The 23,434-nt window shown below is 43.6% G+C and overlaps 1 protein-coding gene across 4 annotated transcripts in view; it reads right to left on the reverse strand.

The window, feature by feature from the left end:
* The window catches only part of CNTNAP5 (contactin associated protein family member 5), a 593,632-nt gene that overhangs the window by 58,660 nt on the left and 511,538 nt on the right, over positions 1 to 23,434 (reverse strand). For all 4 annotated transcript variants that reach the window (XM_053258168.1, XM_053258161.1, XM_053258176.1 and 1 more), the window contains one exon: positions 1,542 to 1,672. In XM_053258168.1, the coding sequence (XP_053114143.1) occupies positions 1,542 to 1,672 (131 nt within the window). The remainder of the gene's footprint in view (positions 1 to 1,541; positions 1,673 to 23,434) is intronic.

Below are 23,434 nucleotides of genomic sequence, written 5' to 3' on the forward strand. Positions count from 1 at the left end.
GGGAGAGCGGGTCATGCCCACTCTCCCTGCAAACCTCCTGCAGGCTCTCCACACTGCTCATGTGGAGAGCCTCCTGATGTGTTATATTCACTGCGCTGACACTGCTAGGAACAGCTGGATGTTGGGGTCACATAACAATGGGATGTGAAACCTGATCTTAAATCCTGTCATCCACTGATGTAGCCCTGATCCTTCTTTTTCCTTTGATCTGCTGGGCCCCCAAACTTGGTCAAGAGTGAGCTCTGCAGCCACTTTGGAGTTGCTCTTCCTTAGTTATACTGGGACAGGTTCCAATCATTTGTCTCTAGCCTTGAAGACACTTATTGAGCTTCTTCTCAAGAGCAGCGAGAAGGGCTAGAGGGCAGGCTGTGGAGAAGGCTGGTTAAACATATCTCCCCTGCAGACAAGCAGTTGATCCTCCTTGGGCAGGCGGATTGCCCACCCAGGTGAGCAGGAGCTCCAAAGGTCAGGGTGCTGGGACATGTCACACCCCCCAGAGCTCCAATAATGTACTCCACGAGTGTGTGGTGCATTGTTGGGACCCCCCTCCCACCCTGAGTCTACCAGCCATGGCTGCTAGCAGCCACGGCTGACACATGACCAGAGAAACGAGGTTAAGGGAGCACTCGCTCACTTAACCTCATTTTAAAGGGTGGCTTCGTAGGCTCCATAGGTGGCTCCCTTAGCCTGGTTTTAGACATGCATGTGAATAACCTCATTAGGTCTGGTCTAGTCTGGGTTTGGTCAGTGCTTGGGTGGGAAACTGCCTGGGAACCTCATGTACACTGCCTTGAGTTCCATGATGGAAGAAAGGGGGGGAGGGACTAGAAAACAAAATAAGTAACATAAAAGGTTATAGAAATATCCTTATGAGATAAGAATGCTGTCATTGTTTAACTAGCTAAAAGTAGTGGGTTTTAAAAAAAACTAACCCCCCCCCACCCGCAGCATTTTCAGGGACGGTTGTTGTGCTGGAGGCCTATGGTGGGGGATAAAGTCAGATACTTTCATAAGGTTTCCACAGAAGTACCCGAAAACATGCCAGGGTTGGGGGAGCAGCTTGTCCACAGTGACAAGCATTCTTTTCCACATTTTGAAAATGGAAAATATTGCTATCTTAGTGGACAGCAGTGGTGGCAGAAGTGCTTCTCCTCTTTCCAGCAGCATTCATACAGAATTAACATCATTTTTTCATTTTTAAAAGACATGCAAAAAACAAACCCAGTATCTCACCACTGCTCATGAGCCCCTCTCAACCCCCCTAAACCTTTTCTTCACTTTTGTGCCACTCCCTTGCGAAACTGATGAATGTCTTCCTCCATTTTCACTAAAGGTTTTTCCCCAGCAACAATATGGAATTTCAGTCCAGCTCCCACAAAATTGGGAGCACACACAGCTCCCAAACCTTGGTAGGACACTTGTCCCACCCAGTTTTTGGTTGTGTGAATGACCTCAATGGCTCCATAGGGCTATATTATTATGTCAAGCAATGAAATAGCAGGAACATCTGGGCATCAGACGGTGGTAAGATAATCAGATACCTGAATGGTCAGCTCTCTTCCATCTCTGTTGATCTTCACATGGTGAAGCTCTCGGTTAGCAAAGTTTCCAGAGTCAATAGTGAAAATTAGGGATCTATCCTTACTCAGTCTGTATCGGACTTGCAAGCTTCCTTAAAAGAAGAAGAAAACAAAATGTCTATCTTAAAAAGTACCCTTAACCAGATAATACATGTGCAATATACCCCTGTACACAGATACGGCAGTAAAAAAAAGAAGAAGCAGAAAATATTTTTAAACAGAGGAAGCTCACATGAAGAAAAATGACATCAAGCCCTTCTGTGGAAGAATAAAGTACCTTCTGTACCAGCTAGTGGATTCCATGATCAAACAAGATAGTGGATTCTATGCTCAGAGACCATGATCAAATCATATTCCGTGATCAAAGAGCTAGTGGATTCCGAGATGGAAGTTTTGGGTGGTATAGAAACATTTTAAAGAAATAAATAATAAATAAACAAATCATAGAACTGTAAGTGTTAAAGGCATCTGATTGAACTTTGTCCATGCCATTTAATGCAATTGAAGCACAGAGTCAGAAGATGCCAAACAGTGGCTGCCACCCACTACCCTGCAACCATAGTAGAACCAAACCCGGAAATAAGTGATCAAAAAACCTCTAAAACCAAGATGAACAATGGTTAAAATAATTAGACACCAATAATATATAAATATGCTGAGGGTGACGTCCTAATGTCACAGACAACCATACAGACTACTCATGATGAATGTTATTACTATTATCCCTTGAATACTCTCCAGTAATTGGACAGTTTGTTATAGTATTGGTCATAGTTTCTATGGTCTGCAGCAGATGTCAGTCATTTTTGTATGCATACCCATTACTTTCAATTATATAAATGTATTACTGGAGAGTATTCAAGGGATAATAGTAATAACATTCATCATGAGTAGTCTGTATGGTTGTCTGTGACATTAGGACGTCACCCTCAGCATATTTATATATTATTGGTGTCTAATTATTTTAACCATTGTTCCTCTTGGTTTTAGAGGTTTTTTGAGCACTTATTTCCGGGTTTGTTTTTTGTCAGTATTTGTGATCCTCGTTTTTCTGTTTGTGACCATAGTAGAACCACCTGTCCAAGAGTTCAATCTTTACAATTCAGTATTGCCCCATTTGGATAATCACATGGTACAACACAAAAAGAAACACAAGCAAAATGACCCTGTGATAAGAGGTCGTTGGACCAGTAATTATACTGGCACAGTTGTGCCAGTATATTAAGATGGGGAGTAGTTTTAACATTCTACCATTATAAGCCCTGAACACTCCACTGGTAATAAAATAAAAACCACTGGCCCAGTTTGCCAGCCCATTAGCACACATCAGCTAGGTGACAAGAGGCACCACTCCTGCAAATTTGGTGCAGATCCATTGAAAAATGGCTTAGAGCAATTTAAATCTTTTCTCTATTGAACAGGGGTTTTAAGTGCTGGTGACATATTTTTGGACTGAGGAAGTCATATTTAATTGATTTTGTTGTCCCTTTAAATAGACTCAGCCTTTAGGTTTCATACCCAAGTATTGCCTTTTATACTTTTGAAAAACATCCTATGAATTTTCTTTTCTTTTCTGCTTGAAGTGCCCATTTCAGGCATGTAAAGGTGTTCAGTTCAACAAAGGGCTCATATGGTAGTCACGTGATAGGCAACTTTGATGTCTTAAAAAGTTCAAAAACAAAAATGACAGACACATGAAGAAAAGCCTTCTAAAAGTTCCGTTAAATTTATGTTTGAAAAAATGACTTTGCCAGTGGGGGCGCTGCATCCAGAAGGCTGTCTCTCCAACACAGCAGATGTCCTGATCTCTCCTTCTATGGAGGAAAGCTAGCCTTTCAGCAATGGAGCTATCTCTGCTCTCTCACCTCCCAGCCCTGCCGTCCTCCCATGCAGCTTTGCATCGCCCCACTTCAGTTTTCTTCCCACCTAAGGCTACTCTCCCAACTCCACTCACATTCACCCAGCCAGACACCACGACCTTTCCTCTCCCCTTTCTTCTCCCTCAGTCTCCCTCTCTGGGGTAGTCTGCAGTCATCTCAACTCGCACCCAACTCTTAAACCTCCTAAACTCACAGCACTTCAGGGCAACCTTCCATTCCCGCCGTCGCTTTGGTTCTCTTCCTCCATCCAAATTGGAGTGACATCTTTGATTAGAAATGGAGGGATAGGATAAAACACTAAGCAACCAGAGCAGTTAAACCAAGTAAAGGAGAAAGCATAATTTACAAACATGCTCATCTACACCCCTAAAATAGATTGTGATATTTGGTGTGAGTTTTTTGTGGGTTTTTTGCCCTTTTAGGGGAAGAAATGTGTCAGCATATTCCAAGGCAACCAGACAATAGGGATGTACACAGAACTGGGTGGGGGTGGCTCAAGGGGGTAGGGGTAGGTGTCACTCTAAGGGAGGGGGAGGGTGCACTTACCCCTCCCCCCACTTCCCCCCTGCTGGTGCTCAGTGTCCGTAAAAGCCTTCGGGGCGGCAGTGTACTTCCCTGCCGCCTCTCCCCCCTCTTCGGCCGGAAATGGCCAGAAGTACCAGGCACGTGTGTGCATGTCAGATGGTTGTGCACCTGGTACTTCCGGCTACTTCCAGCCCAAGTAGGGAAGTGGTGGCAGGGAAGTACACTGCTGCCCCGAAGGCTTTTACGGACACTGAGTGCCGGCGGAGGGAAAGCGGGGGAAGAGGTAAGTGCACCCTCCCCTGCCCTTAAAGCGACACCCCCCCCCGGCTTAGAACTTTCAACCCTGCCCCATGTTTGAACCTATTCAGAGGCCCATAAAAGGGCCTCCGAACAGGTTCGTGCACACCCCTACCAGACAATGCTCCCCACAGGGGCGGAGCCACCATTGAGCCAATGGGTTCAGAGAACCCGAGCCGACGCCAATCAGGTGCAGCTCCTGCCACCCCAGCCACACCCCCTGTGCAGCCACGCCCCCTCCGATGCAGAGAACATGGCTTCATTCACAAATGGGGCCACGTTCCCCATTTGACAGAAAATGCCGGCCAGTGCTGCATTAGCAGCGTGGCCCGGAGCTGCTCTCCCTGCCTTTAAAGGGAGAATGTAGCACTGGCCGGTATTTTCTGTCAAAGGGGAACGTGGCTCCATTTGTGAACGAAGCCACACTCCCTGCAACTGACGTCAGATGCAGGAGCATCTGATGTCAGACACAGGGGGCGGGGTGGGAGGGTGGCTGGCTTCCTCCGCCAGTGGCTCCCCATATTCTTGTTCCAAATTGGCATGCAGTGAAATGTTGTTAGACACAGGGCACAAAGGCAAAAGGAGTTCCATTGCTGCAATCTTCCTCTCTCCTCCATTCACACTTAGGGCCAAGAAAGTCCTTGTATTGACCACATCATGAAGGTAGGAGGAAGAGAGTCTCCTGGAGGAAAGATGTGTGAAACTGCTATATGTATGGAATTCTGCTGTAACATTTACTACAGTACATAGCATTTGCGGGAAGAATTGTACCATGTAGAGATACATCAGAGAGAAATCCATCCAGTAATTTTGCCTGACATATGGATCTGTTGAATTTCTGGCAGGACTATATAGGTGGCATTTGGGGGAAGCACTGGGCCTTGTAGAGATGCAACAGGCAGACATCATCAGGGGCCTCTCTAGGAAGTGATTGGGGAAGCTGCACCTGTTGAATGTCTGCCTGGATATATCCCTCCTCAGCCCAAAATGACTCAAGCAAATGAGTCATCCTACAAATTTAGATGAAGGCTAAAACCCTCCTATAACACTGGTCACAAGGATAGGGTGTGTGTGTGTGTGTGTGTGACGGGGGTGGAACTGTTCATGGAGGCAATGCAGTGATAGTTTAATACTACAGGTGACCCTAGTTACCCACAATTTCAACAACCGCAGTTTTGTATAGCCATGAATGGGTCTTAGAGACCTATTTTTCTTTATCCACAGTATAAAAATAGGCTAAAATACACCTATTCTTGGTTTTGAGTAGCCAAAATGATCCATACATTACTTTTGATGTCATTTCCAGCTGCCATTTTACAGTGCAGAGCCATTTTGTGGCTCTCTTTTTTTTTAAAGGATTCCCACAATGTTTCATGAAAAATTCAGAGGGAATGGGGGTGGGGGAGGGAGGCATGGTACAGTACAGAGCAAGGTACAGTACTTTCTCTTATTTTTGCCCCTTCCCCACATTTTTAGCCCTTTTTGTGTGTAAGAACCTAACCCCTGTATTCTGATTAGGTTAAGATTTTGTTATTTGCTGTTTCAGTATCCAGCTTATAGGCAAGAATGGAACCCCTGCAAATAACGAGGGCCACCTGTATTTAATCTATTATTGGTAAGCGGTGCCTTCCCAATTTGGCATGTGTGCGACGAGACTGGAAGTTCACATGCAAGAACCTTCTAGAAAGCAGTAGTAGTAGTAGTAGTTCTTTTATTTATTCTAGAAAGGTTTCCATGTGTGCTGGCTCCATTTGAAGCAACAGCATGACAGCCACCTGTAGCTGGGTTGCTCCATGTAGATCAATGCTGGGAAAGAAATACATCAGATCTCTCATTTGACATCTTCAACTGTTAGGGTCTACATACAAAGACGCAAATATGGAAAAGCATTTTTCACAGCCTCTCACATGCGGGGGGAGGGCTTAATTTGAGAATAATCAGAAGTTCCAAGAAGACAGCAATGATCCAAGCGGGGACTATACGATACCTTATATTAATTACTTTGAACAGGCCAGGCATTCACTTGGGTCTAATATTATATCTGTGTTTAGCACTGTTGTAGAATACTCATTTCCACCAGAGGGCATTCAGGTCTAATAGAATCCTGGAGCAGTCATATGTGCTGATTTTTTTATTTTCAGATTTACTAAAGCAAATCAGATGAGGACAAGGGCAACATTTTGGCCATTGTTTGGAATGAAAAGATGGCTCTATTATGCTGTCATGCATGTCCCAAGATATAGCATATCTATTCAAATGATTATTTTGTTACAGACATCTTAACAAATGAGTCACAGTTTCTTGAGGAAATAATGACATAAAATGTCTTTGAACATTACACTGTTGGATTAGCTGTTTGCAAGAACCAAGAAAATACCTTCTTTTGTGGGGGTGGTGGGATAAAGAAAGTTAATGAGAACTATAAGACCAGAAGGGACATGCTTTGAAAGGTTCCAGCTTGCATACTAGTTTTCTACATGCAGGAAGATTTCTTTCTTCATTCCCACTCCCCACAGGGGGTAGGTCATGAACCATTTAGACAGGCTGTCTCCCACCAGCACTCTGAAATGGTACATTTTTGTTGAACAAGTAGACCATCTGTAGGACAGTCACATGTGATTGAAACAATTAATCAACTCACATAATTAAGCAATGACTTTAAATATATGAATGAACTAAAATAAATATGCATACTATTACTTATTGAGGTCATTCACACAACCTTTTGCTGGGCTGGGAAGGGCAGGTGGAGGGAAGGCAGAATAGCACCTAGTCCCCCCCCCACCAATGATCCAGTGGTGATCCGAGCCACCTGGCTCACACACCAATGCAATAGCTGCTGCCACAAGCCATGCGGTTTTCTGGAGAAATGTGTCCCGGCCTCCAGAATGTTTTCTGGGGAAATGTGTCCTGGCCTACAGATATTATGGGATATCTGGAGGCTGGGATGCATGTAATGAGTGCAGTGCATTGGGGGATCCACCCTTGAGTTGGGCATTCTAGGCGCCCAACTTAGTGTCTGCTCTGGTTGCAACCCCAGACTTGGGTTAGAAGAAGGGTGCCCTCCCACCCTTTTACCCAGGTAAAAGGCCGGGTAAAAATCCTGAGCTATTTAGGGAGGCAGCGCCGGGATCAACCTCAATCCTGGCACTTCACAGGAGCGGCCCTACCTAGGTAGGTTTGCCGAAGACTGGGTAGGGCTGCTCACGTGAACAGCCTTTTTGCCTTTTTATAAGTATGAGCTTTTGAGACATGAAGTGTATAATTGCTTACAATTTACATTAAACAAACGCTAGCACTGGCTGACATCCTCCTAACAAATGTGTGTGTAAGAAGGGACTGTGGGGACACACCAGGAGTCCTTGTGAAACTCCCCCAGTCCCCCTGTACAGATGCTGTTACAACAGAGCCATTAAAGTTTGAAGTGCACCCCATTCCTGGAAGTGCTTTTAAAATTGGAAACATGCTACTGGCCCTTGTTAGTCAGAATGGCAGCCACTGTTTAAAGGAAAGTCTATCATTTCTAGCCTACTTTCCTCATGGAAAGTAATATTATAAGATCATCTGGCTGTCTCTGTGTGAGTCAGTATCAGTGTCCATCCATGTTGTTTGTGTCCCTAACAACTTTGCAATGCTTGGACTGATTTGGATCAAATTTGGTCACACTCTATGGATATGGAAGCTGGATTTGAAGAAACAAGATAGAAAAAGTATTGATGCTTTTGAACTTTGGTGCTGTAGAAGACTTCTGAGGATCCCATGGACAGCCAGGAGAACAAACAATTGGATCATAGAACAAATCAATCCAGAATTTTCACTTCTGGCATAAATGACCACGCTCAAACTTGCATATTTCGGACACATTATGCAAAAACCCAGCTCCCTTGAGAAGTCCATAATGCTGGGGAAAGTTGGAGGAAAAAGAAGTTGGAGGAAAAAGACCAGCAGCAAGGTGGATGGACTCAATCATGACAACAATGAATGCACCACTGAGAGACCTTAAAGGCCAAGTTGAAGACAGATCATCCTGGAGAGAATCTATCAATGTGGTCGCTAAGAGTTGACACCAACTTGACAGCATTAGCATTTAATCAATCAACCAATCAGTGCCACATAGGGGTACTCCAATGGCATATTTTGTGATGACATCATCCATCCCAATTCAAGATAGGGGATGCATGAAGATTAGAGGTGGAACTGGGCTAACGTTTGAACTGCCAAACCAATTTGCATCAAACTTGTATACATGTTAAGATCATAGAGGACATTAAACCTTGGTCTTGTGGTAGCAAGCATGGACTGTCTCCTTTGCTAAGCAGATACATCTTGGTTTGCATTTGAATGGGAGACTATATGTATGAGCACTGTAAGTCCCCTCTCTGGCATCTCCAAGATAGGGCTGAGAGAGACTCCTGCCTGCAACCGTGGAGAAACCGCTGACAAGTATGTGTAGACAATACTGAGCTAGTTGGACCAATGGTCTGTATCAGTAGAAGGCAGCTTCTACTTCCTATGAGAATCTGGAGACTACTGTTTTACTGTACCCTGCATATTGCTTTTGGTGTTTAACCAAAAAAAGTACACAGATTTGAAAATGGTAATTACCAATTAAAATTATAGTGAAAGCAAAGTAGGAGGATTAGTTCTTACCCGAACTTCTTGTTTTTTCATTCCTTAGTGTAGCATCACACCATAACCCGAGTCTTCAAAATAAAACTTAACTTGAAGGCTGACCAATTAAAATGCATCCCCACAAACTTATCAACTAAAGCTTCAGTTAACTAATCTAACAATGAAACAAATAAACCCTGCCTCTCCTGGCATTCTGGATTCTGGAACCATCAAAACCACAATAGATGAGCTCAACCTGCCCTAGGTCAAGTTTAAGCATTTATACAAATTTTGCATAGGTTCATCATTATATTACTGAAAGTTAGAATGCTACTTAAACCAACATGATCAACAGTTGTTTTTGAGCTGCTGTAAAACATTAGAGAATGTGCCTGAAAAAAAAGGGGGAGAGCTTGTAGAATCTAATTGTTTCATTTAAATGCGTGACAGAAAAAGAAATGCATGAAAAAGGATTCTTTTGTGCATCCTTGAATTTAGATTCTCTGGTTGATTGGAGTTCTGTGCCACATTATGCCTACAATAAAAGTATGGGTATAATCTATTTTATTTTAATTTCTGTATCATTTCTGTCTCGTAATTGTAATTAAAGCAATCACCAAAGTATGGTTCTGGGAGCTTTATTACAGTCCTGGGTTGCTTTGTCATCCTGTCTTTGGGTTTGTATATCTCAGTACGCATGCAAGACACGGAATATTGCTTAAGCAATGTTTTGCTGCCAAGTTATTAGCCAGCCAATTTCAGAGAATCACTCCCAGCTTATATTGCAGATCTTCTAAGATCACCAAGCCAGACTTGGACAACTGGCAGGCTGTCACTTACTGTGGCATCCAAAGCTAGTTTATTCGTTCCCAGAATTTCCCACCAATTTTAACAAAGGTAAATATTTTGCTCAGAGAAAGAAAGAAAAATTGTTCTCTAAAGTTATAAGACATTGAGAGCCTCCACAGTTCAATATCTGTGAAGGGTTTTGTATGTAAACCCAGAAGATAGCTGGACACAGAAGGAAACGAGGCATCATATATTTGGCATTTAAATGTTGTTTTGCTCTCTCATGTGTGTTCCAGAAAAGCAAAGGGCCACTGAAATTTGTTTCCTAGTCCACTACTATATATGTCACAGTCAGACCAGAATGCTTAAGTCTGCTTGCAAGGTAAAATATTGTGGTGATCAATGTTAACTGCAGTCATCTGCAGCATGCACATATATGTTTTAACTGCCAATTGCTAGATCAAGAGATAACTACTGTGATAATGTGGGTAAAAGTCAATTTCTAGTAATTGAGAAGAGAGGGGAGAAACTTTATCATGTGCAGCTACAGCTTACCCTTACAGAATAGATTGACTGAAACAGGAGGTGCTCATGCACACACAGATTATGTTCCTTTTATAGAAGGTAACTGGAAGCCTATAGTGCCGGGTGCTTTGAACTGTGTCTATAAAACCTTTAAAACCATCCACAACTTGGCGTGCAGGGGCCGAGGTCAATTTTTAGCACATTATTAAATTAAAATTAAAAATATTATTAGTTACTTGTGGATCTATTCCCCCTGTCAATGGACCCAAAGTTTCAACCAGGATAGTGGCCAGAGAATAGGTCCTGTCCCTGCTCAATCAGTGGGGCCCCTAGAGTGCATGCCAGCCCCAAACAAATGTCATATCCTATCCTCTCCTTAAATTGTTTTTGCTTTCAGGCTGCAATGCTAGGCATGCTTACAGGGGAATAACACGGGAGTTACATGGCACACCAAATGAAGCATATTTCTGAGAAAGCATGCACAGGATTGCGCTATAAGGCAGTTTCCAGCTCTTGTATTGCTGCAGGGTACCTGGGGGCCAGTAAAATAGTCACTGCGGGCTGAATCTGGCCCCCGGGCCTTATGTTGTGCAGGCCTGCTTTAAAATGAAGAACAACTCCCCTAGCCGTGAGTTGGGAAAACAGTGTACAAGTTGGGAGAATATGTGTTGAGTCATATTTGAAGTCCGAATGCACGAAAACCATAAGCTGGACTGGGGATAAAAAGCAGCCCAGCTGAACAATGTTTCTGAGGGAACTGGCCCTAAAACAATTCTTTAATTCAAATGCAGCTGGAGAACCCCCATACATGTTATCCAATCTGCCCTTATTCCTCCCAGCCACCAAACCTCTTTATAGAACAAGCTTAATATTAGGGATGTGCAAAAAAATTCGGGCACAGAACAATCTGTGCCTGAAATGAACAATTGCAGGTGATTCGGGGCTGAACCGAATCACCCCCGATGTCCCCCGATATATTTTGGGCATGAGCCGAATCACCCGAATTTTGGACCCGAAAAATTCGGGTGATTCGGTTCATGGTTGATTTTTGGCGAATTTTTGAAGTTTTAGTGACTTTGGGGTAGTTCGGGGGCATAACATGGGATCTGGGCAAAAGGGGTGGGGTGGTAGTGCCTAATGGGTGCAGGCTACCACCCCAATTTCAGGGGGATTGGGCAAAGGGCTGATTTTTGGTAAATTTCTGAAATTTTCATGTCTTTGGGGCAGATTGGGGCAGAAAGTTGGGCCTTGGGCAGAATAGTGGGGTAGGGTGGTAGTGCCTAATGGGTGGAGGCTACCACCCCAATTTCACGGGGTTTGTACAAAGGGGTGATTTTTTGAGAATTTTTGAAGTTTTAGTGACTTTGGGGCAGTTTGGGGGCAGAAAGTGGATCTGCCCCAAAAGAGTGGGGTGGAGTGGTAGTGCCTAATGGGTGGAGGCTACCACCCCAATTTCAGGGGGATTGGGCAGAGGGCTGATTTTTTGGGAATATTTGAAGTTTGGGTGTCTTTGGGGCAGATTGGGGGCAGAAAGTGGATCTGCCCCAAAGGAGTGGGGTGGGCTGGTAGATAGTGCCTATTGGGTGGAGGCTACCACCCATCCCCAATTTCAGAGTGATTGGGCAGAGGGAATCTGAGGTGTGAATTCTCATTGTATCATAGCAAATGAGATTTTTTTTCAATTAGACAACTCTCATGACCCCACTTTCACTTTTTCACACTCTCTATTACTATGAATAATATGAGGAAGTAATCAATTTAGCACACTTCACCTTATGAAGACAAACCTCATAAAAATAAATTCACCAAAATTCACCCCTCTGCCCAATCACTCTTAAATTGGGGATGGGTGGTAGCCTCCACCCATTAGGAACTATCTACCAGCCCACCCCACTCCTTTGGGGCAGATCCACTTTCTGCCCCCAATCTGCCCCAAAGACACCCAAACTTCAAATATTCCCAAAAAATCAGCCCTCTGCCCAATCCCCCTGAAATTGGTGTGGTAGCCTCCACCCATTAGGCACTACCACCCCACCCCACTCTTTTGGGGCAGATCCACTTTCTGCCCCCAAACTGCCCCAAAGTCACTAAAACTTCAAAAATTCTCAAAAAATCACCCCTTTCTCCAAACCCCCTGAAATTGGGGTGGTAGCCTCCACCCATTAGGCACGACCTCCCCACCCCACTATTCTGCCCCAGGCCCCACTTTCTGCCCCAATCTGCCCCAAAGACATGAAAATTTCAGAAATTTACCAAAAATCAGCCCTTTGCCCAATCCCCCTGAAATTGGGGTGGTAGCCTGCACCCATTAGGCACTACCACCCCACCCCACTCCTTTTGCCCAGATCCCATGCTATGCCCCCAAACTGCCCCAAAGTCACTAAAACTTCAAAAATTCGCCAAAATCAGGACTTTGCCCAATCCCCCTAAAATTGGGGTGGTAGACTTTAACCATTGGGCACTACCACCCCACCCCAAAATTTTGCCCCTGGGCCCCTTTTTACCCCCCCGAATTGATTCAGATTCAGATTCGGATTAAATCCGAATCCGAACCGAATCAAGGGTGATTCGGGTGACCCAGATTCGGGCACAAAACAGAACAGGGGTGATACGGTTCGGGTCCGAGCCGAATCACCCGAAAACCCGAATTGCACACCCCTACTTAATATGGACGCTTTTGGCCACTTATAGGCTGGGACCCAAAGAGCTATTTTAGGCATGCCCAAGGTTTTGAGTTTTTTTCATTTCAATGGCAGATGTTCTCATGCCATTTCACAAACTGTTTATGAATCTCCCCTCAGTTTCATAAAAGGTTTGTAACACAGCATGAAGGGCTGCTCTTCAGGAAACACAAGTCCAAACCTCACTTGGGCACACAGAATAGTTGCATGGTTCTTTAGAACTAACCAAAGGCAACAGTGATACTTATTCTTTTTTTTAGAACATATCAGTAATGAAGACAACTTCCTAAATTTCTCTCACACACACTCACAAAACCAGGTACACCAAAAAGGACTGGATAAAGTTAGTCCAGGTACTTACGTTATTCCAACAAGGTGGAGCATCTGCAGTGCTTCTCCAGACCACAGGGTTAGAGTAATGTGATAAGGCTGGGACCATGTGGGAGCAGAAGCCCAGGCTGTAACTCCTTCTTAGGCCAGCACCAGTCTTCTGTCACTGAATGGGCTCCTCTCACATGGTACCAGGTTTCTCATGTTACCCTGACAGGGTGGGAAGTAGCAGCACTGCTGCAGCTCACACTCCAGACTCACAAAAAGGTAACTATCATTAAAATACCATAAAGGTATGCTCAGGTAAAGGTAAAGTTGTGCTGTTGAGTTGGAGTCGACTCCTGGTGACCACAGAGCCCTGTGGTTGACTTTGGCAGAATACAGGAGGGGTTTACCATTGCCATCTCCCACGCAGTATGAGTTGATGCCTTTCAGCATCTTCCTATATTGCTGCTGCCGGATATAGATGTTTCCCATAGTCTGGGAAACATACCAGTGGGGATTCGAAGCAGCAACCTCTTGCTCCCTAGGCAAGTTACTTCCCCGCTGTGCCATTAATTGGCTCTACTGAGTTCAAAATTACATTATAAGGAGGTTTAATCTATTTCTGGTAGGATAAACCAATTTCTTTTAAAATAGCATTAATCTGATGGAGTTGGCTGCATCTTTGGTTCAGTGCAGGTTGCTGGAACAACAAGGCCTGGCTTTAAAACCATGGCCATCCTAGGCTCCTGTCGGGAGACTCTTTTGCTTAGTCATCATTACAAATGATGACAAGGATGAATCAATCAATATTTGGTTAATTTTGCTAAGCACTGTATTCAAGCAAATTGGAATATGTTCTACATCAGGGTTGCACAACTTCAGCCCTTTTGCAAATGTTTGATGGGAGGTGTAGTCCATAAAAAGCTGGAGGGCTAAAGCTGTGCAGACCTACTCTGGATACTTTGCTGCTAAATTGTAGTTATACCAGCTAACTCTACCAGACTTGGCATTTGATATGCTTGGCAGCACTCATATGTTTGCATGTGGTTGCTTGCTCACTGTTGGAAACTGTAGGGACAATTATAATTGATATCTGATCTGTCCATGAAACAGTGGAATACATACTCATTAAATACAGACTGTAAGGCTTTTCTTTGTCCATTACAGCATTCTATTAACTGAAGCATTAAAAAGCACTACTATTCAATTCTTTTGCCCCACAGGGCTTCCATGTACCTGTAGTCATTTAGAGGATTATACAAGCCCTATTCACATGTTATCCCCTCCGTGCCATTCACAATTCCAGCAGCGTTCATTTGAAGAGGTAAACACCACTGTAACCATGAGCGTCGCAGCAGGGAAGGCTGGATATTCTACTCATGTAGAGTGTCCTTTTCCCATAATGTCTAAATAGGACTGTAGTCTAGCAGATGTTTAGGTTTTCTGACATCTGTTAATACACTTAATGCCCATGCAAATTTAAAATTGCCTGCATCTTAGCACTGAGGCTGGGTTTTTAAAAATAGACTAAATTGGACAGCATTCATACAGACATAACTGTATAGTTTAAAACTAGTCAGTGGTTTACAACTAATTTTGCAGCACCTTTAAACTTATATAATCAAGTTTAATAGCACTGACTTCTAACAGCTGTACTCTATTATACTGTCACAGCATTGGCAAACAGACATTTATCATTCTACTGGTTACCCTAAAGTTTGAAAATCCAATTATAGTTGGGTCCATAAGAGGGGTATTGAAAAGAAACTATAAAAACCACAGTTCCTCTAGCAGCTTTGTAGTCCAGAGCACAGAAGCATAAGAAATTGACATACACCCAATATCTATGCCCTGGAGATTTCCCAGAAAGAAGATTTTACTAGAGGAGGAAGAGATGTAAGTTAGGACAAAAGTATATATAGTGCACATGAGCACAAATAAGCATAAATTGCAGTAAATCTGGGCCATTCACATTGCTACTTTTTATTACTGTTGATTCAGGTGTGTGACAGTTTTTCAAACCTTGGCTTGTTCACATGGCAGGCTTCTTCCCATCCATCCCACCCATTTCTGGCCAATACAGTTGCAGAGGAGGTGTGGGCACCCTGCCTCCATGCATGCGTGTTTTCTGGTGGTTTCTATTTTTAAAACTTTTATTTGTGGTCTTGTGTGAGTGCCTTTGCGCAAGTACATCTGCACGGAAGCACAATCCAGTGTTTCATATTCCATCTCCTGTTGTTAAGCACTGCTTCAGCTTTGGCGGCTCTGTGATGATCTGTCCTCCTCCAGGGTGCCTTTTTGCTGCCACCCCTCAGATCTACATGACAGGATCTGAGATAAAGTCCCTGCTCCTCCCTCTTTGTTCTGTAGTTGCATGGGGAAAAGGCCTCTCTTTTGGTGGGGTGGGAGAGTAAGTCACCAAGGATGTTGAATCAAACAAGATTTTATTCTTCAATAATGGTTCTTCGGTATGGTGGTTACAATTCAAGCAGTTAAAAGTGTATTTGTTTCTGTTCAAAAGGCTACACAAGTGTCGTAGTTACTAAGACATAGTAAAGCTTACAAAGATGTTTCCAGACATCCTCCTTCAGATATCTTGCTTGCTCCAGAGTTTCTCTACAGCCTCTCTGCAGAGGTCTGCTAAGACCTCCCTGAGTAGGTCCTGGCTTCTCACACCAGATAAATATACCTCATTCAAAATCATTAACTCCACAAGCTCACAGAACACCGTTTCCCTTCTTCACTCTGTGACCAACTGCCACCAACTGACTTTATGGTTAACTCCAGTTATTCTAGGCAGGGTTTCCTAGCCTCTCCTGCAGAGGTCTTTCCTGTCCTGCTGCCAATAGCCTAGCTGCACAGATGTACAACAACTGGTTATCAATCAATCTTTATTACAGTCATAGACAAGCACAAAGTATAGAGCAAGGCTGATTTCAAACAGTAAAAGGGGTGGGTCTTTTTTGGCCATAATAGACATAGGAGACATAAAGGGCATGGGAGATAAACTGCAGAACTGCAAATACTAGGCAGTAAATCATGCAGCTACAAAATTATAAAATTGTTATGAAATTGCAAAAAATGTAAGGGCTGTGAGAGTATGGAGTCAGAAACGCATAAAACGCATAGAAAGCATAAAACTTCAGGACAGTGAAACTATGAAGCTATAGAATTGTAAAAAATACGAAACCATAAAAACTGTATTGATTAAAACAGTAGAAGTGGAGGTATGGGACGATAGTGCTGAATGGCTGGATGAGCTCAAGTCTTTCAGGAGGTGCACTGTGTTGGTGAGCGATGAGCGCATTGGAGCTATGCTGGAGATTGGGGGCCAAGTTATAGCTGTCAGGACCCTCTACCTACCAGCACCCAACAGATTTTGGATGCTGCTGTGCAGCACCTGGCAACACAATAAGGCTATTCTCACGACCAACAGGAGCCGTGCGGCTCTTAGCTGCAGCTCAGCAGCAAGCCTTCTTAAGTAGCCCGCTGCTTAACCCGGGTTTCATGTGCAGGAGAACCTGAAAAGCGAGTTAAACAAGCATGTGTCATTGTGGCGCAGCTCCATGCCACACTGACTCATGAGTAGCCTCCCAACCGGGAGGCTACAACAAGCCTCTTGGGATTGGGAGGCTCCCCAAAAGGCACCGTGCACTCGTGCGGTGCCTTCTGGAACTTCCAGGGGTCAGGAGGCCCCTGAACCCTGCCGACCCAACTGGCTCTATGACGGAGCCAGTAACTGTCTAGGTGGCTGATCTGGCCACCCAGGGAGGGTTCCCTGATCATCTGCGGGGACAGCGGTCCAAACCCATTCTCCTCGCAAATCCCCTTTCGGCTCTACACACTGCTCATGTGTAGAGCCTCTATAAGTGACAACTGGTTATTCTCCATTCTATAAATTAAGAATTAAACACATACAGAGGTCATTCACACAATCAAAAAGTGTGTTCTACCTGGGTTTGGGGGCTGTGTGTGCTCCCAATTTTCAGTTTTGTGGAAGCAAGTTAAGAGGAAAACCTGGGTAGAAGTGATTTGGTGGAAGCAAGGTAGGAAAAAAGCTACCCAGCCACCAGGTTCTGTGCATGAGTAGTGCACAGGGATTTCCCCACTTCTTCTTTTTTTAATATTATTATTGTGCTCTTGCACACCCCTGCTATTGGAAAAGAAGGAAAACAAGTCAGAAATCTTTCTGAAGTAGGACAGTTGTGCAAGAGCCCTTTCTCAAACTAAAAAACTAGCTATCTAGGGGGGAAAGAGGGGGCGGAGGAATCTGAGTATGGTTGTTTGTTTACTGATATTTTTACTGTACTACAGAGCATGAAAGCTGCTATGGATTTTGGATTTGCTCGTGCGGTTTGCCTGTCTATTGTTCTAGCATACTGCTGGCAGTGGAGAATACCAGAAAAAACTTATATAGAAAAAGACAGACAGATAGATATAGCACTGTAGGCTGGAAGTTGGCTAGAAGGCACGAGAAACAACTCTGCCCAATTAAGAATTGAGAGGGGTGGCAGGTGGAGTCAACACTCTCCATAGTCACTCTCAGGCAGGAAGCCACATTCCACCTCTTGCTTTATTTGCAGGGTCTTTCTACACAGCTCTGAAAAAATGCTGGAGTATAAGACACAATTGGCTATATAGACAGCACTGAACTGAAGGTGCTGTAAATACCTCCCTCATATGAACTCACCCCAACCTTAGGTGTTGTGAAGCAGGAGTAAATCACTATTTGGAAAACCTCCTGAGCATTTTGTTGCTTCCGCTAAAAGAGAAGAAGCATTGTGAATAATCTTCCTCTGTTGATTTACTCCACAAAAGAACTAGCTGAGGACTGATATATGGTCACAGTAGAAAGCAATACATAATGATAATGATGATGATGATACATAAAAAAACAGCATGAATACTACAACACTATCTTTAATTTTTCTTTAGTTATCCTAGACCCTTGGAAAGGGCCCAATAATTAAAATACCAAATCCAATCAATAACATCTGGTAGACTTTGTGTAAATATAATAATAATAATAATAATAATAAGAAGAAGAAGAAGTAGAGGAGTTGTTTGGACTAGACAAGTGTGCTGCATTAATAATGAACAGAGGGAAAATAACAAAAACAGAAGGAATAGAACTGCCCAATGGAAGCAACATCAAGAACCTGGAAGAGAAAGAACATTACAAATACTTGGGCATTCTCCAGGCTGATAACATCGCACACAGTGAAGTTAAAAGAAAAATTGGAAATGAATGCATCAGGAGAGTTAGAAAAATCCTCAAGTCCAAACTCAATGGCAGGAACACCATACAAGCCATAAACACCTGGGCTATACCTGTTATCAGATACACTGCAGGAATAATAGACTGGACCCAGGCAGAGCTAGAGACGCTAGATCATAAGACCAGGAAAATCATGACCATCAATCATGCTCTGCACCCCCGCAGTGATGTGGATAGGCTCTACCTCCCTCGCAGCTCAGGTGGAAGAGGAATGCTACAAGTCCATCAAACAGTAGAGGAGGAGAAAAGAGGCCTTGAAGAATATATCAAGGACAGTGAAGAAGATGCACTTCAAATGGTCAATAACGCGAAACTATTCAACACCAATGAAACAAAGCAGGCCTACAAGAAAGAACAAGTCAAGAACTGAGCAGAAAAACGGAAAAAGAAGCCCCTCCATGGTCAATATTTGCACAATATAAGTGGAAAATCAGACATCAGCAAGACCTGGCAATGGCTTAAGAATGGCAACTTGAAGAAAGAAACAGAGGGTTTAATACTGGCTGCACAAGAACAGGCATTAAGAACAAATGCAATAAGAGCAAAAGTAGAAAAGTCAACAACAAACAGCAAGTGCCACCTTTGTAAAGAAGCAGATGAATCAGTGGACCACCTAATCAGCTGTTGTAAAAAGATCGCACAGACTGACTACAAAGAAAGGCATGACAAGGTAGCAGGGATGATACACTGGAACATCTGCAAAAAATACAAGCTACCTGTAGCCAAAAATTGGTGGGACCATAAAATTGAAAAAGTGGTAGAAAATGAAGATGCAAAAATATTATGGGACTTCCGACTACAAACAGACAAACATCTGCCACACAATACACCAGATATAACTGTAGTCGAGAAGAAAGAAAAACAAGTTAAAATAATCGACATAGCAATACCAAGGGATAGCAGAATAGAAGAAAAAGAAATAGAAAAAAACAACAAAATACAAAGATCTACAAATTGAAATTGAAAGGCTATGGCAGAAAAAGACCAAAATAATCCCAGTGGTAATTGGCACCCTAGGTGCAGTTCCAAAAGACCTTGAAGAGCACCTAAACACCATAGGGGCCACAGAAATCACCATCAGCCAACTACATGAAGCAGCTTTACTGGGAACAGCCTATATTCTGCGACGATATCTATAACGACAGCAACAACATTGATAATAAAATTCAGCCATCCCAGGTCCTTGGGAAGGACTCGATGTCTGGATAAAACAAACTAGTCATTAACACCTGTCTGACTGTGTAAACAAGAATTAATCATAAACAACCCAAGGGTAAGAACCCAGGGTTGAGGGATTTGGCATAAAACTATATTGAGCCAGAGGTGAGCCAGATGGTGAGCCAGATTGCTGATGGGCATGGGAACTTTAATGAAATCACTGCAGTAGAGGCAGCTGATTCATGAACCCAAAGGAACATGTATGCAGATCAGGGCAACTGAACTAAAGAAGCACACACTGTATTGGTCACAGGGGCGCTGGGGCTCAAAAAGCAAAGGGGAGACTGAGAAAAGAGGCACCTTTTAAAGTGGCGGATCTCTTATATTAAGCAAGGGGAGAACAACTGGCCCTATCCAACCGCAGAACAGTATCCAGCTGTTGCTGGTTTCTACCTTATGTTTCTTTTTAGATTGTGAGCCAGTTTGGGACAGGAAACCATCTTATTTATTATCTATTTATCTATGTAATTGTAAACTGCTTTGAAAACTTTCGTTGAAAAGTAGTATAAAAGAAGAAGAGGAGGAGGAGAGAAGGGGATATACACATCACTCTAGAGGGTCCAAATAGCTGGTGAAAAACATGGCAGATCATTTAAGTATGACAGGCAAGTAATTATCAAACTTTTGTAGTTTATTAGAGGAGCGACCACACTTTCCCATTCCATCATCACACATGTATGAGTGATAGTTAAAGAGGAGAAAATAATTAGCAAAGGTGTTGATTGGAGAAGGAAAGATAACATTAGTGAGTTAATTAATAATGCTGTGTACTCCATATGTGCAATTAAAAATTTGCACAGAGAATCTTTTGCAGTGATTTATCGGAGAAAGAAGTGGGAAATGCGAGAACATTGGTGCATTAACTCTAGATCATGTCCTGCTGGACATCACCAGTGATTATCAGTGCCATTCAGTATGAAATATGTGCCTGTAAGACTGCCAAGCCCTAGTGCTTGCATTATAAAATAACCTTTATTGCCCAGATATTTTAAAATGAACTGCTGCTTTCTATGGGAACAGCTGGCTGGCAAACCTGCTCTTTAATTAGCGGCCCGTTCCCTGGGGTACCTCCTGATCTGTAAATTTACTTTTTAGAGGGAGTAGTAGCTACTATTGTAGAATAATGGGACCTATCTTCTGGGGCTTTTAACTTTAGTTCTGCAGTTACTTAGGAAGGGAGAAAAATATGTTACCTATTTTTTCCTCCTTGCTCATAGCAAATTAGGATGAGGATTTACAGTTTTATGTGAATGAGGTGGTTTGTTTATGTGTATGTTTGTTTTAGAAACTCAAAGGTGATTCAGAAACCATGTTGCAAAAGAGATTAGGGATGGCAGAAGTGTTTGTGTTCTGTGTTCACTTGAACACATGTATTTAACCTTCAGTCATAATGAACCAAGCCAACGCACTCACCCACTGAATATTGTTCATAATGGATGAGGTGTCAGCTCCTGCATCAGCCCTCCTGCTGCAGTTGAGCCATCCCTTCCTTTTCCCACTCAAACCTATCTGGCAGTGGTGATAGTGGCAGGGAAGGCCTCATGCCTCCATCATTCTCAAGAATGCTGCTATAGTGGTCCTGTCTCTCAGGAGCAAGACTTTGGAAATATAGTTTCCCAGGGCTCATAAATCCTATGAGCTCAGGTGCCATTACATTCCACAAGTGTCCTGGTACCCAGAATGCTGCTGTGAACATGCCCAGCAGCACCCCAGCTATCAAGGCACTTGGGAGATGTAATTTCCATGAGCTCCTGGCTACTTAATAAGGGCTCAGACTCTATAGGAAATTGCATTTCCCAGGAGTCTTGGCACTTGGAATGCTGCTACAGCAATGTGTTTGGAAACAGTGGAGGCCTGAGCACTAACCTACCTGGTTGTAAAGCTCCCCATTGGTAGTGCCAGTGTCAGGTAAGTCTGGGGAAAGGGGAGGAGCAGCAGGGGCTCAGGGTCTTATCAGGATCATGTTGACAAACTCATGGATGAGAATCAGAGGGAGATACTAGGGCCCCATCGCACTGCTAATGATGGCATTGGGAATATGATGGGGCCTAAAATTTAGAATGAACTTAGAAACAATCTACAGGTCGGGAATCCTTTATCCGGACTCCCAAAATCCGGAAAGCTCCAAAATCCAGACACCATGCTGAGAGAGAGAGAAATTGCTTGTATCTTCAACCTCTCTCACACACAAACCAATCCCGGCCCCAACTCAGCACTGCTGAGTCAGCAGCTAACAGAGTATATACAGTATACAAATCAGAGAGAGCAATTCACAGAGAGAACATTATGGCGGCTCTGTAATCGGCTGGGAAGCGTTGGGGCCGGGTTTGGGTGGGACGCACAGTTTGCAGAAGCGATCGCTTACGGCCCCCAAACCGCTGTTGTTGCTTCCTCAGCTCATTAGCTTCCCTTTTAGTTCCCCTCAGGCTTTGCTATCTGCCTTTTGTTTACTGCCTCTGAAGCACTGCCACTTACACGCTTCTCAATCTCGTCTGAGAGAAGGGAAGACAGGAAGGAGTGTGATCTCATTGAGAAGCATGTGAGTGTGATCCCATTGAAAAGCGTGTGAGAGGGGAAGGTGCTTGGTGCAAAGGAACTTCATTTTCATCTGTTTCATTTCCACCTAAAATGCCATGTTTGAGTAAATTCAATGCTTATTTGATTATATACTTTAAATAAAACCTTTTTAAAAAAGCACCAGTAACCTTTCATGCCCAAGATATCTCATTTATGAAAATATTCCAAAATCCGGAAAAATCCAACACCTGGAACACCCCTGGTCCTCAGCAGTCCGGATAAAGAATTCTCGACCTGTATATATATAATTCTCCTAAACATACCAGTCGCTAATCCCATGTGTGGCAGCTCTCATGAGAGTTTGCGAGTGAGCTGCCGATTAGCGACGGGGATGGGCAGAAAGAAACTGCTAGCCAGGAGAATGGCTGAGCAGCCGGGGAGGAGAAGTGGTGGCCCGGCCAGCCGGCTGCCTAGCCACCAGGGGAGCACAAAATGGGGCTGAAGGGGGGGGGAGAGCACAAACTGGGGCTGAAGTGGGGGGGGGAACAAAATGAAGGTGGGGGGAGATAAGGAGAACTAGGGGCACAGATGGTCTGAGCCAGGTCAGCTAGTACAATTTAATCTTTTTTTAAAATGGTTTACTGAGCCAAATCGGGTATTCACATTCCTAATCAGGATAATGGGACTCATCCATCACTATTTGGGGAAAGCCACATTACTGCAAAGTGGGAACTTACTTGCTTACTTACTGCAAAGTGGAAACTTGAGTTTGCAGGGATGAGTCCCCAGAGTTGAGCTAGAAGAATGGGAGAAACTGGAGACAGGAAACTGGAACTGCACTGTATTGAGTAGGGTTGGAATGTGGGCCTAATTTGGCAGAGAGAGGGAGCTCTCATTTCATTAAGATGACAGAATCTTAATGAAATTCCATTTTCTGCTTTAAGTTGTTACCCATCATATATCTTTGGAATGGAGTGGGCTATACATCAATGAATACATAAAATTAACCCTGGAGCAGATAACTTTGACCATAGCTATGGATCATGTGCTTTGAATGATATATTATGAGAAGGCAGAGTTCAGAAGCGCAGTTAGGAGTTTCAGATAGTCAAACATCACCCAAATGCATCACCCAAGTCATGGTATGATGATTTGGACATGGAAGTTCAGCTAAGAAGATGGTCTTGGGCAGGTCAATGGCCAACATCCAGATTAACA

Source organism: Hemicordylus capensis, chromosome 1 (assembly GCF_027244095.1).
Source record: "Hemicordylus capensis ecotype Gifberg chromosome 1, rHemCap1.1.pri, whole genome shotgun sequence".
NCBI classification, from domain to species: domain Eukaryota; kingdom Metazoa; phylum Chordata; class Lepidosauria; order Squamata; family Cordylidae; genus Hemicordylus; species Hemicordylus capensis.